Here is a 27,689-nt window from a genome sequence, read left to right on the forward strand (position 1 = left end):
TAACTGGGCAATTCACTTCTCTCCTGTCAGTCTCATTACATCAATTGTAAAATGAGAGTAATACCATCAACCACCTAGGGTTGTTCTAAGGATCAAATGAGGTAATATTTATGAAGCTCTTAGCACAGTGCCTGACACATAGCACAACTTAATAAATGGTTGTTTCCTTCCTTATCCAATAATGTACCATAAATACTCAAATGATACCACTAAAACTTCTGTGAGATCATGAAGTAATGATTATTGGTCATCAAAGTAATACTCTTGGGAGTTGATTTACTTGTTATAATCATGCCTCTATTACTGCTCAAAATGCTGTACAAAATATTTTCTTAAAAACTGTCTTCAGAACCAATTTATGAAAAATGGAAGGAATAGGATCTCTTCACTTTATGGTCAAGCATCCTAAGGGGACATTGAAGAGAAAGGAATAAAGGAGAAAACGACTTGTCCAAAATGGCCTCATTCACCTGACTTCTAAAGGATTTGGCCTATTAATCAAAACAAAATAAAAACCAAATTTTTTAAAAGGATGAAAATGTATTATCAAAGCACATATTCACCTCACTAGCACTGTAGTACAGGTCCTTACTATTACAAGAGACTCCAAGAGATTATTCTGCCTTCACTCTCTGCTTCTAATCTACTCTTCAAATATCAGAAAAATCAATTGTCCACTTAACCTGTTCCAGAATTTTTAGGAAGTTTTACAGCTGACAGAGAAATGTTCAAAGTCCATGGCCATAAACATAGAGGCAGAATCATGTGGGCAAAGTACATAATCACTCAAGGTGATTCCTTTTAGAGAAAAGAGGCAGTTTCAATGGCAATTTCTAGATCCATCAAATTAGTTTCATTACCTAAAAATGAAACTTCACATTTAATTTTTAAAAATTCTGTATCAGGTTTTTAGGATAAATAAGCACAGTCCTATGTTAAAAGCCTTTCTGGCATCTGTTGATAAAGTCACATTTGAATGTTTTTGTTTTTAATATGATTACTTTTGTTTTTCCTAATGAACCACCATCTTTGAATCTCTGATATAAATCAAACACAATTACAGTGAATGATTTTTTAGATTAAATGATCTAATCTTAAATCTAGACTGTATTGAAAACATTTAAATTGATATTTGTAAATGGCATTGGTCTATACTTCTCTTTGGTCTATATTTCTCTCTAGATATCTGGACGTGATCTGCCTCATAGTAGGAGTTTGGTAGAATATATTTTTTGAAGAATTTTTTTGTGATGATAATTTGTGTACTAGAGGTATTATTACTTAAAAGTCCAATGGAACTTTCCCTTAAGTCCATCTGGTAAGCAGGTTTAGTACACTCTATCTTTGTAGACAATCCAAAACAATTTTCTAAATTCTCAGCTTTATAGTTATATAGCAAGTTCTGGTCATTTTGATATTTATCAGAGTACTTTTTTGTGGTAACAAAAACTAGAAGCAAAGTAGCTACCCACTAATTAGGGAACTGCTAAATAAATTGTGGTACATGAATATAATGGAATATTACTGTGCTGTAAGAAACAATCAACATGAAGAACTCAGAGAATTGTGGAAAAACTTACAAACTGATGGAAAAAAAAAAAGAACCAGGAGAACAAACTACACAAGGACTACAGTAAGGTAAATGAAAAATACAACCTGATTCTCTGCTGCTAGTGACTGCTCTTTAAGATGTAACTTCAGTTTAGCCTGTATATATTTGGTACAAACATAGTTATCTATATGCCCTTGCTCTCCATTAAAAAGTTATTAAAATGCCTTAAAGACTTTGTTTTATCCTTTCTTTCCATACATATAGCTTAACAATGCTAATATAGCAAGATAGAATAAATGCTTGTTAACTTACTGACAATAACAAGAAATTATGCATACTGCAAAACTGTATGGACTTGAACCCAAAGAAGAGATATGGGAAGACACTTTTGCCCTCAGTTCTCTGCAGAGGTAGGATAATATTTTTTCTGATATATTGCTTATAGTTTTGCAGTATTTTGCTTTTCGTCCTCTTTCAAAAATTATTTAATGGATTGGCTAGAATGGATGAAGGGAAGGATATTCTGTGTAATGTAAGTAATGGAAAACAAGATGGCAATAAAAACAATTTTCCAAAAATTAGGTCCTTCATGTATGAATCACAACAAATTTAACATGAGCAGCATCCTAGAAGATGAAGTTTTAATTAAATATAGTTTGATATGCCCCAAACTCGTACAGAACTGTGAAGTTTGGATTCAGTCAAAGGACTGCACTTGAGGACCGAGAAGGCCATATGTGGCCTCGGGGTCGCAGGATCCCCACCCCTGCTAGAGCTTCATGTTCTAAGATGATGCTACCTACATCAATTCAATTAGATGTGGCCTTTTACATTCAGGTTGTATATTCACTTAGAGCTTATCATAATATACAGAAATTGTTGGTATAAATTCAATTTTTCCCAACCTTGTCCTCATTTTCTAGCACTTCTTATCAAAAAAAGGGTTCCTTCCCACAATGCATTGTTGGGTTTACTAAAAAAAATTTAAGTTAATATTTACACTCCCTATTGTTTCTTGCCCATCCAATCTGTTTGACTGATCTAGTTTTCTGGGTTTTTATCCATTATCAAATAGTCTGATGATAATACTTTTTTATATAATTTATTTTTAGTTTTGAACAAATTTGCTCCCCTTCCATCTCCTCTCCCCTCCCCAAGATGGCATGCAATCTGATACAGGCTATACTTATACATTCATATTAAACATATTTTCACATTAGTCATGTTGTAAAGAAGTATTAGAAGCAATGAGAGCAACCAAAAGAAAGAAGAAACAAAACAACGAAAAAAAAACAGATCAAATAGTATGATTCGATCTGCATTCACTCCACAGTCCTTTCTCTGGATGTGGATAGCATTTTCCACCATGAGTCTTTTGGAAATGTCTTAGATCCTTGCATTGCTAAGAGCTAAGTCTATCAAAGCTAGTCATTGCACAACGTGGCTGTTACTGTGTACAATGTTCTCTTGGTTCTGCTCATTTCACTCAGCATCAGTCCATACAAGTCTTTCCAGGCTTTTATGAAGTCTGTCTGCTCATCATTTCTTATAACACAACAGCATTCCATTACATTCACATATGACAACTTGTTTAGTCATTCCCCAGTTGATGGAAACCCGCTCAATTTCCAATTCTTTGCCACCACAAAAAGAGTTGCTATAAATATTTTTTGTATATGTGGGTCCTTTTCCCATTTTTATGATCTCTTTGGGATATAAACCTAGAAGTGGTATGGCTGGGTCAAAGGGTACACACTTTTATAGCCCTATGGGCATAGTTCCAAATTGCTTTCCAGAACGTGTTGGATCAGTTCACAACTCCACCAACAATGTATTAGTGTTCCAATTTTCCCACATCTTCAACATTTATCATTTTCCTGTTTTAGATGACAATAATTTTCTAATATAGCTGGAGAACTATGTCCTTCATTGGAATTTTTGATTCTAGACCTTTTGTTCTTCTCAATGAATTCTGTCTAGTTTTATAGTGCATATCTGCAATAATCGGAATACTACAGAAGGATACTTGTAAACTAATTTAGGCAGCACTATCACTATTATTATATTATCACAGGCTGACAATGAGCAGAGAATCTCTCAATGATTAAGGAATAGTCCCTTTATTTCTCAACTATACATAAATCTTGTAATATGTCATAAAAGACGAATTCTCAGATATTTTATGTACTTTGTAATTTTAAAAAAATTTAAAAGAATGTAACCAAATGACTTTCATAACTATAGCTGGGATAAATTCTTAATTACATAAGAGAAAGAGATCATGAAAGGAAATAGACAGTGCTGGCTGTATAAAATTCAATTTAGTAGAAATAAAACCAATGAAGAACTGCCAATTAATCAATAGAACTGGGAAAAATATTTACAGAAAGTTTCATTACTCAATGTATGATGTCTAAAATATACAGAATTGACAAGCATCTAATAGTAGTACTCAAATATGAAACATTTTCAAAAAACTCATAAAAGGTAAATAATATTGAAAAAATTAAAACAACTTTAAAGCTTTATCTCATAACAGCTAAGTAGCAACAATGACAAAATATGAGAACAATCAAAACTAGAAAGTTAAGGGAAGTCAGGTTATGTTTTTGGCAGAGCTATGAAATATTCAACTACTGTGTATACCAAAGTAGAATTATATCAAGAAAATTATTAAATAGTTCAAATACTGTGACTCAATGTTTTAAAATTGGGCATCTATATAAGGAAGCCAAAGAGATATAAAAGACAATTTGCAGTAACATATTCATAAAACCAACTGTGTTAATAGTAAATAACTGGAAAAAAAAGTATATATCAATAGAAAATAATTGAACAAATCATGGTATATGAATGCAAGGGAAAGTTATTTCCAGTGAAAAATCATAAATGAGGAATTAAAAACCTTTTATGTATAGATGCAGAGTAAAATCAACAGAAATAAAAGAAGAATACACCTACCTACACAATGTAAATAACAAGATCATCAAAAGGAAGTGGAATTATAAGCGGGAAAAAAAAAATCAACAAAAAATCGGGAGAAGAGGTAGCAAAATATACGACACCTACCTGCTTTTCAATAAAAAAGGTTAGGTAACTACAAAATGTAGAACATGACATACACTGTCAAATGAGGTCACTACTAGATGTTTCATCTTTACTTGACTTTGTCACAAGAAAGAAAATCAATCTGAAGGGTAGTTTAGTGTTCAAATGGCTTTACAAAGACAAAGCGAAGAAAATCTGTTTTTAAAAGGAATTAGAAAATACAATAATTTTCAAAGGTAAGCATCACTTTTAAATCACCACAATTCAATCCATCAGCTAATGCTCATAGAGGGCTGTGGTACATAAAGTGATAAAAAACAAACAGCATTTATTAAGGACCAGCTATGTGTCATGTATGCCAGTAAAATCTTACAAAGAATGTACTTATACCATAGAACTGAGTTGTATACTTACCAATTGTAATCAAACCAAGATGCATAGCTTGGAATGATAATATGATTAGTCTGCTCTGTTACATTATCTTCACCTGGGTCAATTGAGCGACTCTGATCACCTCTGCTGGGATCCTCATCTTCCTAGTTAAAAGGAAAAGTCAGGATTCAAAGATATAGTATATAAGTGGGTATATAAAAAGAAGGTTTTAAATCTATAGCAAAAAACAAATCTGACAATGGACTTTCCTCTACACTTTAGCATAGACAAATAAGGGAAAAGTTTAGTTATCTAAGTTTAATTGGTCTTAGGTCACCAGCTTAGATAAAATTAGAAGTCTTTACCAAAATAAATGAAAAAATTCATGTTCTCCTATTAGAGCAAGATTTATATTTGAAATTCTGCTTAGCAACACTTGCTACTTTAACTAATGATCTCAACAGAAATGTTACTGAAAATGGTGTATTAATGTAGTAAAAGGACTGTTTATTTAAATGACCAATTCAGGGTTAAGGATAAAAACTAAAGAAAAGTTTCAAGAAAACTATGTTGCCACTGAAAAAATGTAGACATAATAGTAACAAAGTAAATCAAGATACTGTAGAACAAAACCAAAAGAATGAAAAAAATAGAAGACAATGTGAAGTATCTCACTGGAAAAAAAAAATAGATCCAGGAAAGATAATTTAAAAATTATTAGACTACCTGAAAGCCATGATCAAAAGAAGAGCCTAGACATCATCTTTCAAGAAATTATTGGGGCAGCTAGGTGGTGCGGTGGTGCAGTGGATAGAGCACTGACCCTGAAGTCAGGATGATCTGAGTTCAAATGTGGCCTCAGACCAAACACTAGACACTTACTAGCTGTGTGACCCTGGGCAAGTCACTTAACCCCAATTGCCTTAAAAAAAAAAAAAAGAAAGAAAAATTATCCAGGAAAACTACCCTGATGTTCTAGAACCAGAGAGTAAAATAGAAACTGAAAGAATCCATCGATCACCTCCTGAAAGAGATCCCCAAAGGATCTAGAAATACTGTAGTTAAATTCCAGAGTTCCCAGGTCAAGGAGAAAATATTGCAAGCAGCCAGAAAGAAACAATTCAAGTATTGTGGAAACACAATTATAGTAACACAAGATTTAGCAGCTTCTATACTGAGGGACCACAGGGACCGCTTAGAATATAATATTCTGGAGGTCAAAGGAGATAGGATTATAGCCAAGAATCACCTACTCAGCAAAACTAAGTATAATTCTTCAGGGGAAAAAATGGACATTCAGTGAAATAGAGGACTTTCAAGCATTCTTGATGAAAAGACCAAAGCTGAATTGAAAAATTCAACTTTCAAATAAAAAACCATTTCTGGGGACAGCTAGGTGGCGCAGTAGATACAGCACTGGCCCTGGAGTCAGGAGGACCTGAGGTCAAATCCAGCCTCAGACACTTGACACTAGCTGTGTGACCCTAAGCAAGTCACTTAACACCACTGCCCAGCCAACAAATAAAAATAAAATAAAAACACATTTCTAGTCTTTTGCATCCCATTTTACATATTTCTTTTTTAATTTTCAAGATTTTTTTCTGTGCTTATTTTGGGTTTGCTCATGTTTCTAATTTTGTAAACTCTGTTACAGTTCATTATCCCTCTCTATTTTTCCAATTTTTAAAAAAATTTATTTCTGATGATCCCTTAATCATTTAGAATGCCAATAGTCTCCACTAAAGGAAAAACCCTAGCCCAAAAGAGAGGATAAAGAAATTCATCTCCCTCCCTTATCTTGAAGAGATGAGGGAATAGAGGGGTAGTATATTAAGTATGCCATCAGATATGGTTGCTGTGCTGGTTAGTTTTTCCTAACTGTTTTTCTTTATTACAAAGAAAACTTGCAGGGTTGAAGGGGTGTCGCATCCACAGGCAGATAAAGAAATAATTGTGATAAAAAACTAAAAGATATCAATAAAATTGAAATTTACATTTAAAAAGATGTCTCAAAGGATGCTGATATATGGGTCAAAGCGAGAAACTGAAAAGGTTAGGTTTTGCTCTGAAATATCACCGATTAAAAAAAAATGATGAGTGGGATTAATGCTGAAACAGTCTTAGCCAATCACATGCATAAGAAAAAGTGTTTAACTTGCAAAGACATAAGAGAAATACTTAAGGCACACTTCAAAAAGTAATCTGACTCATAAACTAGGCTTATTAATTACAGTTAAGAGGCAGAAATTTTACTTGATTATTAAAATTACTATATATGGTCAGCTGGTTCATTTGTCTTACTGTGAATGAATCATCTTAGGAGACACACCAACAACAAAATTTTAATTTTCTAAAATGAATAACTAAAGGGGAGGTTCAATTAATAATAACAATAATATAACAACTAAAATTTGCATATAATGCCTATTATGTAGCTAAGCCTTTTACAATTATCTGATTTGAGCTTCTCAATAACCCAGGGAGGTAGGAGCTATTATTATCTCCATTTTACACATAAGGAACCGGAGATAACAGGGATTGACTTGTCCACCTTCATATAGTTAGTAAGTGATGGAGGTTATATTTGAACTCAGGTCTTCTTGATTCTAGGCTTGACACTCTATCCACTGCCACATATAAGCAATCAGTATTTATTTTGATTTTTAAGTATAATTCCTTAATAGTTCCTGTTAAACTAATAAATGAGAAAGCAATTTAGAGTGGGCCAACTCTTTTAGTAAAAACATTCACTGAAAACAAAGTTCCAATTTATTTATTTGCCTCATTAATGAAGTTGAAAATTCCAGTGAACTCTGAACTTCACAGACTCTAACAGCCACTGTATTTTCTTTTGTCGTGTACAGCAAGGAAATTAATCTGAAAACTGACAGTGGAAGAGGAGGGAAGACAATCCAAGGCAAAAAGCAAAAAAAAAAGTTCAGATTAACAGTTTAACCTTTTCTTTAAAAAAGAAAAAAGTATTGGAAACTTCTTTTATAAAAGACGGAAGAAAAATAGAATTTTCTGTTTTGTTCACGGAACTAATGGTTTAAACAGAACTTGTACTGTTGAGAATAAAAATAACAAATCTTATTCTCTATGTAAAATAAATGTGTAGAGCAGAGATTTGTAACCTGGTATCCACAAAACCCTACAGGGTTTTATGAATAGATTTCAGGAAGCCCATGAATGTGGATGGAAAGGAAGATAACACCTTTATTTTCACTAACTTCCAAGTGAAATTTAACATTTCAATTACTTAGGAAAGTAAGCGAGAACCATTATCCTAAAAAGGGCTTCAAAGCCTTCACCAGACTGCCAAATTACATATAAAACAAAAATGGTTAAAAACCCTAGTGTAAAGAATATTGGAGAAAAAATAATATGGCTATTAAAAAATGACATACTAACTGTATTCTGAGCAAAGGACATTTAGAGTTCATTAAAAATCTAAGGAAATGACATTCAGTATTTATCTGTCAAATTTCTATTAAAACATCTGTGCTAACAGTCTTAATTTTTTTAATAGTGAAGCAATCTAAAAACTTCCAATTTGGGACCTTTTTCATACAATGAAGTAAAGAACTTCTTACTCTCCCCAAGAACAGAAGGCCTCTTCAAGAAGAAAACAGGGTTAAAATACACTCTGAAAAGCCTTCTTAATGCACTGGAAGAATATTTTTTACTTCGATGTTTTAGCAAAAAAAAGTTAATATTACCTTTCCTCCTGTTGTCACTGTTTCTTCATCCTGCTCATCTGCAAGAGCAAATCATGTAGTCAATGAAATACTATGAATGCAGTCTGACTCTCTTCTAAATTTTAAATTATAAGTACATTTAAATGGATATTTTAATAAATGCTTTTTTATTTAATGTGTGACAAAGCAAGAAAATTTTTTTTAATATTCAAGTTAACCCATTTAATCAAACTTGCAGAAAGAAATGGAAGCAGCAGAAATAAGCAAAAACAGAAGGCACAGATAATTAAAATAGTTGAACAAAAGGTGATTTATACTCAATTACTGGCTCAACTGGTGCCTTAGCTAAAGGCTGCTAACAGTATTTACATGAAGAGACTTGTTCAATATTGCCATCTCCTAGGTTTTAGTAAAGCTCAATGAAATTTTGGGTCCTTGTTGAAATGGGAAAAGAGATGAAAGAATCCATATCAAACACCAGGAACAAAGTTTCAGTAAAAGAGCTAATAAGGCTGTCTATGGATTGAGTAAACAAGATCCAAATCCTGGGTGTCTATACCTTTAAAGCATTTAAGTAATTTAAGTTAAACATATAAATGGTTCTGCAAGAAACACAACAAAAACTTTGCCCAAACAAAGTAAGAGTGGAAAGGGCAAACTGACTTACCATAAAAATAAATAAAAATTCTAAAGAAGCATCTATACAATACTGGGCATAATGGGATATTAAAGCAGTATTACAAGTATCTACCTAAAACTAAAAACAATAGAGATATAACGGGAAAAAAATTAATGTCTAAGTTTGTCATTAATGCATAAGTTTGTTATTAATACCAATCTTTTTTCTAATTCATTCAACCAGGAAATGTCTCCAAGGTAAGAAAGAAAGTCTCTTCCAAAGAAGGCATCTTTTATATGCGGCTTACAACTTTTCACTAAAATGTGATCTTAAGCAGAAACAAAAGCTCATCACACTATCCATAAATATTTGATTTAGATCTTAATAGAGACCCCATTATAATGGAAACCAATGCATATGAGAAAAATCTGAAAGCAAAAGGCAAATTAGTTATCTATAAAAATGGGAAGGGTTGTCATGTGTTACGAGAGAATTAATTTTTGTTCAGTGTTGCAAAAGATGGCAAAATTACAACTGAAGAATGAAGCTTCCTTATAAATGTCATTGTGAGGATCAAAGTCCCAACAAAAGAAGGGCACTATTTCACAAACAAGTGAAATTAACAGATTTCCACAAAGCCTCAACCTTCCTTGACAGAGATAATCACTCAGGGTTGAAATACAATCAGCCTGTGATTCACAGAAATGGTCAATCTGCTGTTTCAAAAACCTATAGAATTAGACTTTATGCTTTTCAAAATTAATTGCTAACACTGGGTTTTAACTATTATATTTACTAAAAGCCTAAAAGTTCAAAGTCAAATCTTTGAGCAACAGCAGACATTTTGGTTAATTCTGAAGTCAAAGAAATAGGTAACAACAGCAGCTAGCATTTATGTAGTGCTTTAAAATTTGCAAAGCACTTCTCAGATATTCTCTTATGATCCTCACAACAGCCCTGTGAATTAGGAGCTATTGTTATTCCTATTTAATAGTTGAGGAAACAAGACTGGGTAGAGGTTGAGTGACTTGCCTAGGGTCACACAGCTAAAAAGCATTTGAGGCAGGATTTGAACTCAGATCTTACTGACTCCAGCCCCAGTGTTCTATCCCATGCACCATCTAGATGTCTATGTACCAAAAGCACATGTTAAAATACATTCCAGAGAAATTATAGAAGGATATAATTTAAACAAGTGCATAAGCTGTTTGTATTTACCTAGATCTGCTACTGTTCCTCCTTTAACTGGTGTATTTTCACTGTCTTTCTTTGGGTTCACTGTAAGACAAAAGCAAACATTATAACAATAAATTACCATGTGTCTACTCAAATACATAAATGCCGTCTTGCCCAAGAGTACTTAAACTTCTCAAGGACAATGACTGCACCCTTTTTTATCTTTGTATCCCCAGCCCCAAAACAGCCTGGTACTGTGAAAGGCAATTACGAACTTAATGAGTAAATGATTTTCTACTTTTCTTGGTATCTTTGATTGTGATAACTTATTGCTTCAATTTACTGGAGAATAATTATGCTAAACCCTTTGTTATCCTTCTATTTTCAAGATATACAATATAAATAATATAGAAGTATAAATTGGAGTTAAAGGAATAAATACCATTTTTAGGAAGTACCACTTCCTCTATGTTAGGTACAGGTGTTGGGTCTTCCATATCCTTAGTGAGATCTTCTTGTTCATCCTCTTCTTTCTGACCTCGCCTCTTCCCATAAAGACTAGCTTGTCTAAAACAGATTAGATGCAAACATGACTAAATATGTTTCTCATTACACTAAATGGCTTTTAGTGCTCTATCTAATAATTTAAAAATATAAATAATTCATTTAAAAATATCTCTTAATGATCAGTCCATCAAGCAGCCAACCTAGAGAAGAACATCCAAGATGTTACATGTTACTGGTGCAAGTGTCTGGATTTCCAGATATTGTACCTAAAAAAGGCCTATAATAGTATTATAAAATGAACACTGTATCTTCTCTGACCTGAATCCACATTAACACACAAATGCATATATAATAATACTGTTCCTAAAGATATATTGATCTTTCTCCCCCTTCATTGAAATGCTGAGGCACTATGGATGTGGAATGTTTATATACTGTCAGCACATCTGAACACTGGACCATTTTGATTAACAACTCTTTTTCTTCTTAAAAATGTTGTTGGAAGAAATGGCTTGCTAGGTAGGGCAAGGGAGATATACTTGGAAATGAATGCGATGTAGGGAAAAAAAATTCATTTTTAAAAAAAAGAATAAAATAAAAATTGGCTTACTACATTTTACTACTTATACGTATACTTATACTACTTTATACAAGTAATAAAAACTGCATAGTGGAAACATTTAGTATTATACTCTGCTAGCAGATGCCAATTCCAATTGCTCATTAAATATTCTTAGGGATAAGGCACCTAGTATTTCAAGTTGTAGTTGTTCAGTCATATTTCTAATTTAAAGTCCTTCAATCACATCAAAATGATAAATGCCAAATGAGTGGGACAGAAAATACATGATATGAAGGTCAAGGAACAGGAAGATCACCTTGGGCTGTGGCGGTCAAGGAAGGCCTCATGAAGAAGGCAGGATTTGACCAGTGCCTATGAGAAACAGGGTGGTGGGTTAGCAAGAGTACTGGAATATACATCAGCAGACCTGGATTCTGGATTTATCTCTGCCACAAGCTAGCTAGATGACCCTGGACAATTCACTTATCTCAGGAGCTCTGTCTCCTTGAGCTGTCAAATGAGGAGTTAGACTATCATCATCTTTAAGGAATCTTCGCCAGTTGTAAAATTATGAATTCTATTTAATAAGTGCAATGAAGGCAAAGCCATCTGGGACTGTTCTGGGGACATTAATAGGATAGTTTGGTTACAGAGGAAAGCTTGCATAGGCGAACAACCAAACATAAAGGTGAAAATAAGGTCCTGACCACTTAGTTATTATTAGCCTTTTTGAAAAGGAACCAATTTGTCAAGCATCCTGTTCTTGCTGAAGACATAAAAAAAAAATCACTGGAAAGATACAGCATATGATAAACATTCTGCAGTAAGTAACACTTTTAAATAACTGTACAAAGGACAGAGTTTGCAATCACAGGCTTTCTTCTTCTTTGGGTATGACTTCACAAATATGTAACCATGAGGAAATCAAAGATAGAATCTATCGTAGTGAATCACAAGTAGTCATATTCTATATGTATAAACTCAGTTACAAAGGTATGGCTACTTTTACGTAGTTTTTCCAAACTGTTTTAAGTGTACACACCAAAGGATTTCCAAACCCAAAATACCAACTGATTTTGATATTTGCTAGCAAAAATTCTAAAAACCTAAAGACATTTGACAATGCTTTGGAGTTCTTATAATGTGATTTTACCTGTCTACCAATTCTTACCCTTTCTTTCCAGTCTTTTTCCTTGATTCGGCAGGAGTAGGAGGTGGAGGAGAAGGTGAATGTTTTCTCTTTCTTGTACTTGCTGCTGCTTTCCTATCTCTTCTTTCAGGACTACGGACTGGCTAAAAGGAATAAAAAGAAAAAATTTCAATCTATTGTAGCAACATTTGGGGGAAGGGGTGATGAATTGCAGGGAGAGAAAGCCTATTCACATCTGAATTTCTACTATTTTGAATGGCCCTGCATATATTCTAGGACTACAATTGTAGCACCATGGTTATATCCTGCGGCCATCCAAATACCACTGATTGTAATGAAGACATACTGTGAAATACAATGAATTTGAAAGGGGAAAAAAAAAGACCTAAAAAGTTGAAGTTATAGGATTACTCTAATGGGGTAAAGAGTTAAGAGTATGTGGGAAGAAATAGAGTCAAACACTGAATAAACAGCTCTTCATGGAAAATGAAGAAATATTAAACACAACTTGAGTTTTTTAAAAAGTAAATAGAGTTTAGCAAAATTTTATGGAGAAATAGAAAAGTGAAGAAAATAATGGATAATATTCACCACCTTTTAAGATAATAGCATGCTTCTGGATTGGAAATGTCCAATGAATTTTCAAAAAATGTAAAAGTGAGCACTCATTCATGGAATATGAAATGAATAAACAGGTACTCTAGCATAAATTATGTCATTAATTCGTCCTGTTTTCCCACAATCTCACATTTTCAGTCATCAGGTTCTTTAAAAAAATGGATACATTATTAGTTGCTTACATGACAATTTTATAAAAAACAGAATATTAAGATTCATGAACGGAATGTCTGTTAATTGCAGGACAGCTATTATTAAATGCAGAAATTTACCAGTGAAGATTCTACAACACTAAGACCAACTTAAGACTGCTACATCTGGTTTATTTTTATCTACACTATACTAGTAGTAGGCCAACTCTCTCACACAAAGATTTTCTGAGTTGCGGAACATTTAAATTACATTACACCAAATGCACCAAACACATTTAACTTATAAGGCCACATTATACAGGTTAGCCTAAATATCAAGAAAAAAAGAAAGCAAGGAATCCTTGAAGATACCTCTTCATTCTTTGTTGAGATGCGCTGACGAAAACTAACTGGTTTCTTGTTCTCATCCACCTCATAATCTTCTTCATTCATCCATTCATTGAAAATATCAGTGTCTAAAATCCATTTTGCATGAACCTAAAAAACAAATCCCACAGTTGGCATCTACACAAATAATAAAAAGGTTCAGCTTATTCTTGTACTGTATTGGCAAATCCAACCCATAAGCAGAGACTTCTAGAGTCAATAATTCAGCATGTTGTATTGGAAAAAGCTAGGAAGACTGGGAATCAAAAGCCTGGTGTTGAGCCCTAGTTTTGCTACTAAGTATATACGACTTTTAAGTCATATAACCTTTCCCTCTTAAGTACCATAAGAAAGCTTTTACCATCAGGGTTATAATGAGAGGAAATGTCCAGGAAAAACTGTAAATCTGGGAAAGAGAGAACATCAAGTACATATGAAAGAAAGAAATAACAATGGAGATAAGTAATAATTGATAGGAAAAAAAACTGGAAATAAGGTAAAAGAAACAATATGTCAGATATGTATTTAGCAAGAAACTACAAGTAACAAAATACACTTGAAATTCTAATCCCTTGTAGGAAATAAGCAAGAGCCAATACAGGGGTTGGCAAAGTAGCAACATATATTAAGAAAATACATGCCAGTGTGAAAATCAATGACAAGCAAAGAATAACAGGTACACTGGTATTTTTTCGTTCCCACTCAACATGTGAAAGGTGCTTTTTTATTTTACATTCTTTTTAATTTTTTAATTCAACTTAATTTTGTTTTCAGTTATGAATTCTGAACCCATTGAGAAGGCAAGAAAAACAAAAGTCATTACAAACATGTATAGTCATACACAATAAATTCCTCCATTAGCTATATCCAAAAAAGAGAAAGGGAAAAATAAAAGAAGAAAATATGCTTCCATCTGTTACATGTGTCCATCAGCTAACTGGAGGTAGATAGCACATTTCATCAAGAGTCCTTATAATTAGAGTTATTAAGTCTTTCAAAGTTATCTTTACAATATTGCTATTACTGTATAAATTGTTCTGCTCACTTCACTTAATATAAAAGAAAACAAGAAAAAGATAAAACTCACATCACTGAGTACAAAACAATAAATCCAGACAGAGGAAACAGGTGACAAGTTATTGACACAGACAAGAAAAATGGCACAGAGACAAGATATGCTTTTGCTGGAGGAAATTAATTACCCAATTATATGCTGAAGAAAATTCAAAGCATATGATAAATCCGTCACTTAATTTGCTAATGATAACTAGCAAGTAATTCTTTCAGAAAAGAGAAAAAGCAACAAAATTAATTGTTATGCTAGACCTAATTCAGATCCTAATAAGGGAAGAGCTTTTGTAAATGGAAACCAGGGGATTGTAAGACAAAGTTATCACTCATTTTAGAGCTTGACATAGTTAAACAGGGAATGCTGAGGAGAATAAGATAATCTAGACATAAACATAACAGATTTTTAAAAGTTCAAGGAAATAATATGCAAGATCTAAGAGTCTAACAGTCTAAAATGAAGTCTACTTGAGAAAGAATCAACATGAAAATGAAATCTTGATCATACTACAGAAAATCACTTAGATTTCTTAAAAAGGCATCTAACAAAGCCGATAAGGTTGCACACAAAAGTCTCGAAGGAACTCAAGGTCTATAAGGGAGCAGATTATGCATGAATGCACATGATATAAAAAGGCTTTTAAACAAACTAAATTCATCCAGCATAAGGAGGGAAATAGTGGACAAGGAAAAAACCCTTACATGAAATAACTCTTAAAAGGGACTCAGATGTAAGATATATAAGACAACATATATATATGTATATGCATGCACACACATTTATAAAATCAAGAGCCTTTTCTCAAAAGATAATTGAATATAGTTTTCAAAAGAATAACCATAAAACTATAACAATTATATGAAAGGATACTCCATATCATTAATAATAAAGAGAAATGCAAATCAAAACAATGACACTTCACATTATAAATCCAGCAAATTAGCAACAATGAAAAATGGGAGAGAACAATCAATTTTAAAGGGGTTATGGACAGGCACACTAATGGATTAGTAGAGTGGCTATGTAAAACTATTCTAAAAAGTAGCTTCGAATTATGCAAATAAATTAACTAATATGTCTGTATCCTTTGACACAGATTCTATTGTTAGGCATTTAACTCAAGAAATTCACTGACCAACAAAGAAGCCTTACTTACATAAGTTGAAATATTTAAAGCAGCGTACTACATGGTAGCAACAGACTAGAAAGAAGTTGACGCCTATCAGTTGGGAAATGGATAAAAAATTATGACGTATGAATGAAATGGATTAACACAGTACTGTAAAACAGAATGTATAAGATTAATTCCTGGAAATGATGGGATTTTAGTGGGGAACTTAAGGTAAGCCAGTAGATGGAGATAAGGAGATAGGGTATTCCAGCAGGGGTGACAGCCAAAGAAAACGCATGGAGTTTAAAGAGCGTCTTGTTCATGGAATGTCAAGTAAGTCAATGTCACTAGATCAAAGACTACATGCCAGGAAAAAAGGTGTAAGAAGAAAACTGAAAAGAGGCTTGGTGGATGGGGGGGGCAGGGGGGGGAGCCCTGCCAGTAGAGGAGGAAGGAATGGGTCACCTGTGTTTGGAAGGACTTTGAACATAGGAAATTGAAGCAGGCACAGTATAAGTGACTTACTAAGAGTAGCAGCTAGTAAATGTCTTAAGGCTCAATGTTAATTCAGGATTTAATTCCAAAGGAAGCATTTTATCCAAATGCACACCTGGTTTTAGTAATTTCATAATTACTTAAATTTAGTGAACTTACTTTGTCTATATGAGTGAATTTAGTGAATTTATTTTGTCTATATTAAGGTTGTAACATTGACTAGTATAGCCATAAATCTCTACATTAATTTAGGTAATTTTCATTTTGACTACAGTGGGATGGCCTGATTTTGCAAAACAAAATTTCTCCAAACGTTTTCTGTTATGTTTTCTCATTCTTTATCTATATAGATAATTATGAAACACGTGTATTTTTGGATTAGATTAACATACAAATGTTTTATAAATTTTGTAATTAACTTGAATGAAATTTTACTACTGCTTCTTCCTAGAATTTTTTAGTAATTCATGAAAAGGCCAAAGGTTTCTCTAGGTTTGTTTTGTATCCAATTTTATTGATGATATTGATTTAATTGATAATTTTTTTTTAATCCGCAGAAGTATCCAAGGAAGCTATAATATCATCCAAAAACAGAAATAGCAGCTAGCATTTATGTAGTACTTTAACATATGCAAAGCCCTTTAAATTTATTGGTTTATTTGATTACCACAACCCCCCTGTAAGGTGTACAAACGTGCCTAGGGGTCACAGAGTTGGTTAATGTCTAAGGATTTGAATTCAGGTCTAATTTTATGTCCAGCACTCTATCCATTGTGCCTTCCTCGTTAATTTTGTCTATGTGACTATTTCTTATACTTAATCAAAAGATAGTGGAAAAATAGGTACTCTTGCTTTTCAGGGGGTGGCATGCTGATTCCGGTATTTCTCCATTAAAAATTATGAAAACCTTTGGGGTTTTGATATACTATTTGATAGAGTAAGGAAAAAAACACTTTTATTCTTAATATTGTTAGGGTTTTAAAAATTACTTTTTATTATCAGAGGATTTTCTGTATTTATTGTTATCAAGTAACTTCTAATTTTTGTTATCAATGTTTTATTATACTTATAGTTTTTATAATATTTAGCCATCCTTACATTCCTGACACCAAATATGGTCTTAGTAAATTATTTTGTAAACATATTCCTGCAGCCTCTTTGCTACTACCTACATAGTATTTTCTGCAGCAGAAATCATTTGTGATATTTATAGTTTTCTTTTTCTGTATTCCCTCTACCTAATTTCATGGGTAATTGTTTAGCATTCTCTATCTCCTCAGCTGATATAAATATAAACAAATCTAACATTCCCTTGAAGATTGCTTCAGCTGCACAGAAGAGACTTTGGGATGTAGTACAATTTTTTAAATATAATTATATCTATTGTTGCTATGATCAGCTCTACAATATTATTCTCTTGAATTTTTTAAATATTTTGCTCACTTTTTATTTATTATTTTCTTAATGTGCTCTGGAAGAGAAATATTTGATACTTATACCCTTCTACATTTGTTTATTAGTTATGACCAACTATCTTGCTAATTTTTGGAGGAAAAGTAAAATATACATTCTCTCATGTTTATCAAAGAATGAGTTCTTCATTGCCTCTGTTTGTTGTTTCTCTGTTTCAAGGATATACTTTTCTGTTTTAATAACCATTGGGGGGGGGGGTTTGAGGCAATCGGGATTAAGAGACTTGCCCAGGGTCATACAGCTAGTAAGAGTGTCAAGTGTCTGAGGTCACATCTGAACTCAGGTTCTCCTGACTCCAAGGCTGGAGCTCTATTGAGTTGTATTAGTCTCAATTTCCTATTTCGTTTGTTTGAACATTTTATATTTTTGGAACTACTTCATCTACTTCTTCTGAATGCTCAGTTTTGCTAACACATGACTGTATAAAGTAGGTCCTGATGATTCCTTCTTGCCTCTCATTAATTCACTTTGTTCATTTATTTTGGAAATTTAAATTTCCTTCCTTTTTCTCTTGATGAAGTTACCTAACATTTTTGTCAATTTGCTCAGTTTTTTAAAAAAATTACTTTTTCATTCTTTAATATGATGATTTTATTCCAAACTATTTCAAGTTTGCCTATATTTTCCAGGATTTTTTTCTCTACTACATGTTTTAGAATCATAAATTATTTTAATTTTCTAATCTTTTCACAGCATGCTCAGTTCAATGATCTTATCTTTTTCTATTTTGTTAATGTAAGTTTTCAAAAATATAAATTTTTCTCAGGTTTGCTTTAGAGGCATTTCATCAGAGTTGGTATTCGATTTCATTATTATTTTCGTGAACATCGTTAACATCATGTATTCTCTGTCCTACTCGTTATTTAGGATTTTATTAGTCTCATTTTCCAATATCTCCTTTATTAATTACCAATATTACTGCATTATAGTCTGCAAAAAATGCATTTATTATTTGTCTTTTTATGTTTGGTTATGAATCTTTTCACCTCTAGTACATGATCAATTTCTGATTTCTGTAAAAGTACTGCAGGATACTAAGAAATCTGTATATGTTAATTATTCCATTCAAAAATTACCAGCATTCAGTCAAATCTTATTTTTCCAATAGCAGCCTTTTATATTTTCCATCTTGTTTTCAGTGGGACTGATTTAGCTCTGATAAAAAAATATTAAAGTTTCCTACTAATTTTGGTATTACTATTCAAGTCTTCTTTTTTATTTTCCCAGTAATACTACATGGTTGCAAAGCACTGAAAAACAGAATCTCAGAAGAATCAAAATTGCAAATAATCAAATGGGGAATGGAAAGATGCATTACAGATACGAGGAGGCTATACCATACTACTAATGATATTCAATAGGTTATATAAAAAACTTTCAAGAACCTGCATGACCAGAGAAGATATGGATTGTATCATAAATGAGATCCAAATTTAGCCCAAACTGTTCCACTAGCATCTATGATACATTAAAAAACAAGAATGTTTCTGTAAGAGGAGAATTTTAGAAGATTTGCAAGAAAGTCATGAACAAGAGAACTGTACAAGATGGAAAGTTATGGGTAGGCTTTAAATATGGATGGCAGAAGCAATCCATTACAAGAGTGAAGTAATAAAATCTGTAAAATTAGAAAGGAACAGATAAATAAATTAGCTGTACATTGAAAAGGCTTCACCTCAAGTGAATCCCAGACAGTAAGTTCTTCCTCTTTACCTCTAGGAATAAGTTAACTTGATTCCTGAGTTTTCAGAACTCTCTGGAAATGCAGCAAACCAAAAATATAATGAAATAAAGTTGTAATTTTGACAGAAGAGATAGAGAGCATAAAAATACACGTTCTTTTTTAAACTTTCCAAAGGAATAGTTAGGAAGAACATTTAAACACTTCAGAGTATTTTATTAGTATGAGACCCACTCACTTTCCATGGTTTTTCTGGAATGGGAGGATCTTCAATTTCAGCATCGACATCACTAGCATGGACCCAAGTATCGTAGCTAAAGGAAAATTAAAAAGAAAAATATTATTCCACAACTCCATCCATTTAAAAAGTAACAACATCCTTAAGGAAATGGAAAATCATACCACCAGAAAAACTATAGCACCAACATAATCTTATTAGATCAGATGTGTTAAATGCTGTTTTAGTGGAATCTTTTTTAAAGAATTAAATGCAGAAGAAAAAAAAAAATTTGGTTTTTTCACCAAAACTTCAAAGAACATTTTTGAGTAAAAATTACTTGAGGTTTTAACCTATTCACATATATAATACCACTCTCTAGATGCTTAACTTTAAGACCAACTGGTTCCTTCCCAAGGACGAAGCAGTTAACAAGTATCAACTAAGACTAAAAACAAAATTCACAGAATAGTATAAGAAATAGACTGTATTTTCTAACTTTACTCTGGAGAAGAAGGATTATTATTGATTACTGAGTCTTCAATACCTGGGCAAATAAGTCTGAGGAAACAGACTTAATTAAAAACTATGACTGAGGAGTACTTTTCATTAGCAACAGTCTATATTTTTCAGGAGCAAACACAAAAGATGGAGTATTAATAGGGCACATTAAACATATAATACATAATTTTTAAAATGAAAGATACTTTCTAACATTGAGAAGATGAAAAGGATTTAGGAATGCTTCCCCATGCTTAGGAGATAAATAACTAGAAAGAATGGAAGATATAATCAAAAAAGAAGTCAGAAAGTATAGATTTTCTGAAGAGAAAAAATGAAGCCATTATCAAGAGGTCAGCAAGGGGGAAAATACGAAGGAGGAGAAAAGAAAGGTGAAAATATTCTATAAATATAAATATTCTACTTAGCACATATAAAGTGATTTGCCAAATAAGACAGTGTCTAGAATTTATGAAGAAAAAGTAGGATTCTGGGTTCCAACAACTAATAAGGAACATGGCTAGGACACAGCAGATTTGAGGAGAATCATTACTGGCCCTCCCAAAACAAACTTACATAGCAATGACTGGTATGATGTCATTCACTTGTAAGCCCAAAATAGCCAACTAGGGAGATGTGCTATATTTGCTAGAACTCTTTACCTGAAATCGAGAAAAGGATCCAGGGCCAAAATACAGGCAAAGAGCAGATTTAATGTGTGGAAAATGGTAGAAATGGAAGGACAGGAAGTTATTATCTGACTGAAGAATTTCAGAATTTAGGATACTGAAAAGTGGTACAGTGCCATGTAACAGTGGTGACAATGACATGAAATGGAAAAAGGAAGTCAGTGGAGCTGAGACAGGCGAACTATGTGACTATAATGTAAAAGAGGTCATCAATACATAAAATCTTTAGCCCTCAAAGATTACGGCAAAAATGGGGTAGAGGGAAACATCGTAAGTCAAATACTTAAGTTACTAAAAAAGATGAGAGTGACCTGAGGTTGGTAGAAGACAGAATTCCAAAAATAATAGGAAAAAAGGTAGACTGAATGAATAATGCATATGTCTACACCTCCTGAACCTATGTCAGGAAGAATAACAGTGGCCTCCAAAACAGAGAGGGCTATAGTATTATTAAGAGAATATCTGATTAAAGTTAAAGCAAAGAGGTGGAAAGAATATTGGAAAAGTTTGGATCAGTTTGTGGAAAAATGAATTGGCATTTCAAAAGGTATTGAAGATGGGCTCTGAGAAAAATGAGACATTATTCATGGTAGCAAAGAACTGGAAAATGACGGGATGCCCATCAATTGAGGAATGACTCAACAATTTGTGGTATATGACTGTGGTACGATTCTAATGGAATACTATTGTTCTAGTAAGAAATGACAAGCAGAATTCAGAGGTTCAGAGAAACCCGGGAACACTTATACGAACTGAAGCAAAGTAAAATGAGAATCAGGAGAACATTGTACAAAGTCACAGCAATATTATAAAGATGATCAACTGTGAATGACTTAACTACTCTGATCAAGACAATGATCCAAGATAATTCCAAAGGATCCATGAAAAAAAAAAATGAAAGAAAAAAAATCCACCTCCAGACACAGGTCTGACAAACAAAATGTGAAGCAATTTGCTTTCACTTTGTTCCTTGGTTTTTATTTTATTTTACTTTTTTTTTGCAACATTGCTAATATGGAAATATGTTTTGCATGACTTCACATATATAACTGCTATCATATTGCTTACCTTCTCAATGGGGGCAGTGGGCAGGAAAAAGGGCAAGAATTTTCAACACAATTTTTAAAAATGAATGTTATAAATAAATTTTAAAAAGAAAAGTGAAATGGTTTGGAATGTGGTTAAGAAGAAACTGAACTCATCAGAATGGAGGAACTGATTCAGCAGGAGGTAGAAGAAACACACAGTTTATATTAAGAATTTATATTAGGAATTTAGTAAAGACAGAGGCCAAGTAGAATAGAGAGGAGTTTCAAAATCATATTATAGGAGGACCAACTAAAGGAAGTAGGCATATCTAGTCTAGAGAAGAAAAGATCCAGATTCCTGAGAGCCACAGTTTTCCATTCAGGTAGCTCAGGGGTAGGGAACCTGCAGCTTTGAGGCCACATGTGGTCTTCTAGGTCCTTGGGTGCAGTCTTTTGACTGAGTCCAAGTTTTAGGGAACAAATCCTTTTATTAAGGGAATCTGCTCTGTGAAGTTTAGATTCAGTCAAAAGGCCTCACTCAAGGACCTAGAGAGCCACATTTGGCCTTGAGGCTGCAGGTTCCCCACCCGACTAGGTTCGTAATTTCAAAATTATCCTTGAATTTCCACTATCCTTCAAGCCACATATCCAGTCAATTGTCAAACTATAATTTCTCTCTCCACATAATATCTTGAATTCATCCCATTTTCTCTACTCACACATCTACTATGTTAATTTAGGCTGTCATTATTTCTCACCTGGACTACTAAACTACTAGTAATATAGTAATAATAAGTCCTATTGTAAGTCCTTGTAAGTCCTATCTATCTATCTATCTATCTATCTGTCTATCTAGATATAGATACATAATACTAAGGACTACTGTAACAGCTTCCTAATAGTTCTCCCTGCCTCAAGGCTCTCCCCTCTCCAATCAGGTCTCTATATAACTAACAAAGTGTTTTTCCTGAAGAGCATGTTTAACCAGGTCTCTCCCCTACTCAACAAACTCCAATGTTTCCCTATTGCCAACAATATCAGGTATTGTATAAGCTCCTCCCTTTAGCGTCTAAAACATTTTGCCACTGGTCTCAATGAACAGCCTTATATACAGATTACTTCCTTTCTCACAATCTACGATCCAGCCAAAATGACCTTCTTACTTCTCTTCTATCTCCTGACTTCCTCAGTAGCTATCCTCAGTTCTGGAAAGTCACTGCGCTTAGACCTCATAGAATTCTTTTTTTTTTCCCCTCCACACTCTATTCAAGTAACAAGGAGTCTTTCTTAATGCCCTCAAACATTAGTACTCTTTTGATCTAAAAACATACCTTAGATTTACTCTGTATATTTAGGTTTGTTTCTGCATGGTTCCTGATAACATACTAACATCTGAAATTTTAGACAAGGTTGCCAATCAAAACACATATCAAAACTCTGGAAACACATAATATCTTTTCAAAAAAGACTGTAATTTTCTTTCACACAACTAAAAAGATTATAATTTCTTTTACAATCAAGCCTTTTCACCTTTCTTTAAATTAAAGAATCTTATTAGAAAATCAATACAAGTACTATTGGTAGCAAGTCAGCATTGCCTGAGCTGGTACCAGCAATCAATCAGTCAATACTCATATAAATCTTAGTATGAAAGGTTTGTATGTACAAAACTATTAATGTGTCAACTCTCAAAGTGAAATATGGCAAGTAAAGTTGACAGCAGTAAAAAAAAAAAAACAAACCACCAAAGTCACATTTCAGGTGTAAAATCCTGTCAATTGAAAAGCTTATCAGGGATGGTATCTCACAGTGTCTCCCTGAGAATAAGAAATACTACACATTTCCAGACATCAATTATCCTACAGCTCAGAGATGCACAAAGCTCCTTTTTTATTTTTCAAATAAGTTTTTAATTTTAAAACAGATTTTAATTTAATTACTCATAATAGCAAGTATATTAGAGAGATAAATACTGGATAAGAGAAAGCAAATGCATGTCAAAAATAATCTTTTCACCTTTAAACAGCCTAACCTTTTAAAAATAACTTTAGTGTATTATAGATGGAAAAATTATACTTTTTTCATTTTTTTTTAAAGAGGAGAAAGAGTATATATGTGGGGGGATGGAGAAGACAGGCCTAAAATAGTGGTATAATTCTACATAATGAGAAGAAAAAGGACCTATTTCAGGGCACATATGACTGAAATACCATTTATATCTGGGAATAATGTAGAAGTTCATTAAATTAAATAAAAACTATAAAACAAGAGTTACTGTCAAGAGACAAAGACTCAAATCACATAAAATCATAGAGCTGGAAGAAATCTTAAAGATCTTCTAGTCCAACTGTTATTTTACAGATAAGATACTGAAACCCAGATAAATTAAGTAACTTGCCCAAGGTCAGAGAAGGAGTGGTAAAGCCAGGCATGAAAAGAAATCATATTTCATAATCCAAGACTATTCCATCACACCATACCATCCTCTGATAATGTTATCTATACAAGATGAAAGTAAGCCAATTTCCTACAATTTTAAGTTTTAACCAAAATATTTAGAGCAGTACTTTTTATAGCAGCAAAAAGGAAAAAGTCACTTGAGAAATGGCTAAACAAAATGTGGTACATGAATGTAATTAATATACTGAAATAACGAACATTGACAAATGCAGGGAAGCATGCAGAGATAAGGACATATGAAGTGATACAAAGTAAAGTAAGTAGAAGCATCAAAATATATGTAAAGACTACAACCACTGAAGTCTAAAGCATAACAAAATCAAAATTATATCCTGTTAAATTATAATCAAGTTCGACCACCAGGAGGAGATGGAAAGAAACATTAGACTTCTGACAACTTGGTTTAGTTTTGCATTTTTTTTTCTATTTCGTTCTTTATTCACATTATAAATGACATTTCTTTGGATGGGGGGTAGATAAAGTGGGCATTATGGAAGATATAAAAACAAAATGTATTTTTTAAGAAATTAAAATTATGGAGTGGGTGGAGCCAAGATGGTGGAGTGAAAGCACTGACTTGCTTGAGCTCTCCCCCAAACCCCTCCAAATAACTGTAAAAAAATGGCTCTAAAAAAATTCTAAAGCAGCAGAACCCACAAAAAGACAGAGTTAAACAAATTTCTAGCCCAAGACAATCTGGATAATTGATCAGAAAGATATATCGCACCAGGCTGGGAGAAGAGCGCAGTTTGGCATGGGTGGGCAGGCCGCAACGAACCTGGAGCAGGCCTCAAGAGGACTGAATCACAGGCAGCTGTGGTGGTTTCCAGACTTCTCAACTGGTGAACGCCAAAGACAACTTAAAAGGTCAGTGGGAAAAGTCTGTGACTACGGTGAGAGAGAAGCTAGGTCTCAACCGCAAGTCCCGTGGCAGCGGCTGCCTCCTGGGCTTCCAGCCCACAGACTGAGGGGGAATCGAGTGGCTGATCAGAGGGAGATTGCAGGGATCTCTTTGCCAGTGCTGAGGCAGGATCTCTTGCTTTGCCCGTGCTTGGCTCTGGGTCACAGTTCTGAGGGGCAGTCCTGGGCGAGGAGGAGTGCTGGCGTGGTGGAGCTTGTTGTGGCAGTGGAGAGGAAACACCTCGCGCCGCATCATACCACCTTGGAAGAACTGAAAATTTACAGGTCCCTAGAAGTATCTCTGAAAACAGCTGTATAAACCCCCGAAGCTTGGGACAGTACACTCTTCACATTGGAAGCAGACTCTTACCTTAACAAAGAGCTTAAAACTCAAGTAATTGGCCAGGATCATGAGTAAGCAGTGCAAAAGGAGTCAGACTTTATTATCTTATTTTGGTGACAAAGAAGATTAAAACATACAACCAGAAGAAGACAATGAAGCCAAAGCTTCCCAAGAAAAATATGATCAGTCACAGGCCTTGGAAGAGGTCAAAAGGGAGTTTGAGAAGCAAGTAAGAGAAGTAGAGGAAAAACAGAGTGATGCAAGAAAATCATGAAAAAGTCAATAGCTTGCTAAAGGAGACCCAAAAAAAGACTGAAGAAAATAACACCTTAAAAAATAGCCTAACCCAAATGGCAAAAGAGGTCCAAAAAGCCAATGAGGAGAAGAATGCCCTAAAAAGCAAAATTGGTCAAATGGAAAAGGAAGTCCAAAAGATTACTGAAGAAAATACTTCCTTAAAAATTAGAATAGAGCAATTGGAAGCTAGTGACTTTATAAGAAATCAAGACACTGTAAAACAAATCCAAAAGAATGAAAAATTAGAAAACAATGTGAAATTATCTCATTGGAAAAACAACTGACCTGGAAAATAGATCCAGGAGAGAGAACTTAAAAATTATTGGACTATCTGAAAGTCATGATCAAAAAAAGAGCCTAGACATCATCTTTTTAAAGACAACAGATTTTTATTGATATCATCTTTACATCAGATTTCCCCCACCCCAAATCAACTAAGAACGTTCAGTAAAATGGATCAACGAAATACAATGAAAAAATCTATTATATGCAATGTTCTACACTTGAGGACCACCAATCTTTACAAAAGAGGCATCTTCTCATTTCTTAATGTGCAATGAACAGTGCTGGACCTGGAGTCAGGAAAGAATTCCAATGTTACCTCAGACACTTTGTGGCTGGTCTGTGACCTTGTGCAAGTCATTTAATCTACCTCAGTTTCCTCATGTGTAAAACGGGAATAACAGCATCAACCTTACAGGGTTTTTGTGAGAAGCAAATGAGATATCTGTAAAGTGCTATATAAATGCTACCTATTAAATCTTTGGGACCAACTATGCATGTTCTTTATACTTCTGTTGCAATTTATTTTGTGATCATTGTTCTTTCCATTTTCCCATGTTCTCTGTATTCATTTTTTACCATAACATTCAAATCATTTAGCCATTCCCCAATTGATTAGTATCCACTTTGCTTCCACTTATTTGTCACCACAAAAAGTGCTGCTATAAATATTTTGGTGTATACAGAGCTTTCATTTTTGCCAATGACCTGATCTGGGCATACTACCTAGCAGCTGCATCTCTATATCAGAAATCACGAATGTTTTAGTCACAGTATTTGCATGATTCCAAAATGCTTTCCAGAAGTTGTACCAATTCACAACTCTACCAATGCCTTATAAACTCCTCTAACATTTATTCCTGTTTTTTGTCATCCTTTCCAATTTTCGGGATGTGCAGTGAAACATCGGGTTTTGATTTGCATCATTGGAACATTCTTTCACAGGCTGATAGTTAGCAACTCTTTTTATCAGTTCTCTTGCAGAGGATAGCTTTTGGTCACATTTGTTTGTTTTTATTATTAAACCTTTAGAGACAGGACTCTGTTGACCACTTTCTTGTCCTAGATGTATTTTGTGCAAAAGCTTTTCAATTTCATGTATTCAAAATTATTTGCTTTTATCTTGTGTAACTGCTTCTATTCCTTAAGAATCCAGCCCTTCCCAAAGCAATAAAAAGTATACGATGGGCTTCTAAGTTTTGAAAATGGTGTCATGTACATATTAAGTTTATTGTGCATAGATATATGACGTTGCGGTCACTCTTTTCAGCTCACTTGGCCTTTCAAAAAAATCAATTGCACAAATACAGGACAGGCAACTTT

The 27,689-nt window shown here is 33.5% G+C and overlaps 1 protein-coding gene across 1 annotated transcript in view; it reads right to left on the reverse strand.

Moving 5' to 3' along the window:
* SMARCC1 (SWI/SNF related, matrix associated, actin dependent regulator of chromatin subfamily c member 1) overlaps window positions 1-27,689 on the reverse strand; it is a 167,915-nt gene that overhangs the window by 92,057 nt on the left and 48,169 nt on the right. Inside the window, exons 8-14 of the mRNA XM_027842145.1 lie at window positions 19,888-19,963; window positions 13,806-13,931; window positions 12,706-12,827; window positions 10,908-11,032; window positions 10,508-10,567; window positions 8,692-8,729; window positions 5,015-5,136 (exon numbers count right to left, since the gene is read on the reverse strand). Of these exons, the coding sequence (XP_027697946.1) occupies window positions 5,015-5,136; window positions 8,692-8,729; window positions 10,508-10,567; window positions 10,908-11,032; window positions 12,706-12,827; window positions 13,806-13,931; window positions 19,888-19,963 (669 nt within the window). The remainder of the gene's footprint in view (window positions 1-5,014; window positions 5,137-8,691; window positions 8,730-10,507; window positions 10,568-10,907; window positions 11,033-12,705; window positions 12,828-13,805; window positions 13,932-19,887; window positions 19,964-27,689) is intronic.

Source organism: Vombatus ursinus, unplaced genomic scaffold, assembly GCF_900497805.2.
Source record: "Vombatus ursinus unplaced genomic scaffold, bare-nosed wombat genome assembly UNPS02014867.1, whole genome shotgun sequence".
NCBI lineage: Eukaryota > Metazoa > Chordata > Mammalia > Diprotodontia > Vombatidae > Vombatus > Vombatus ursinus.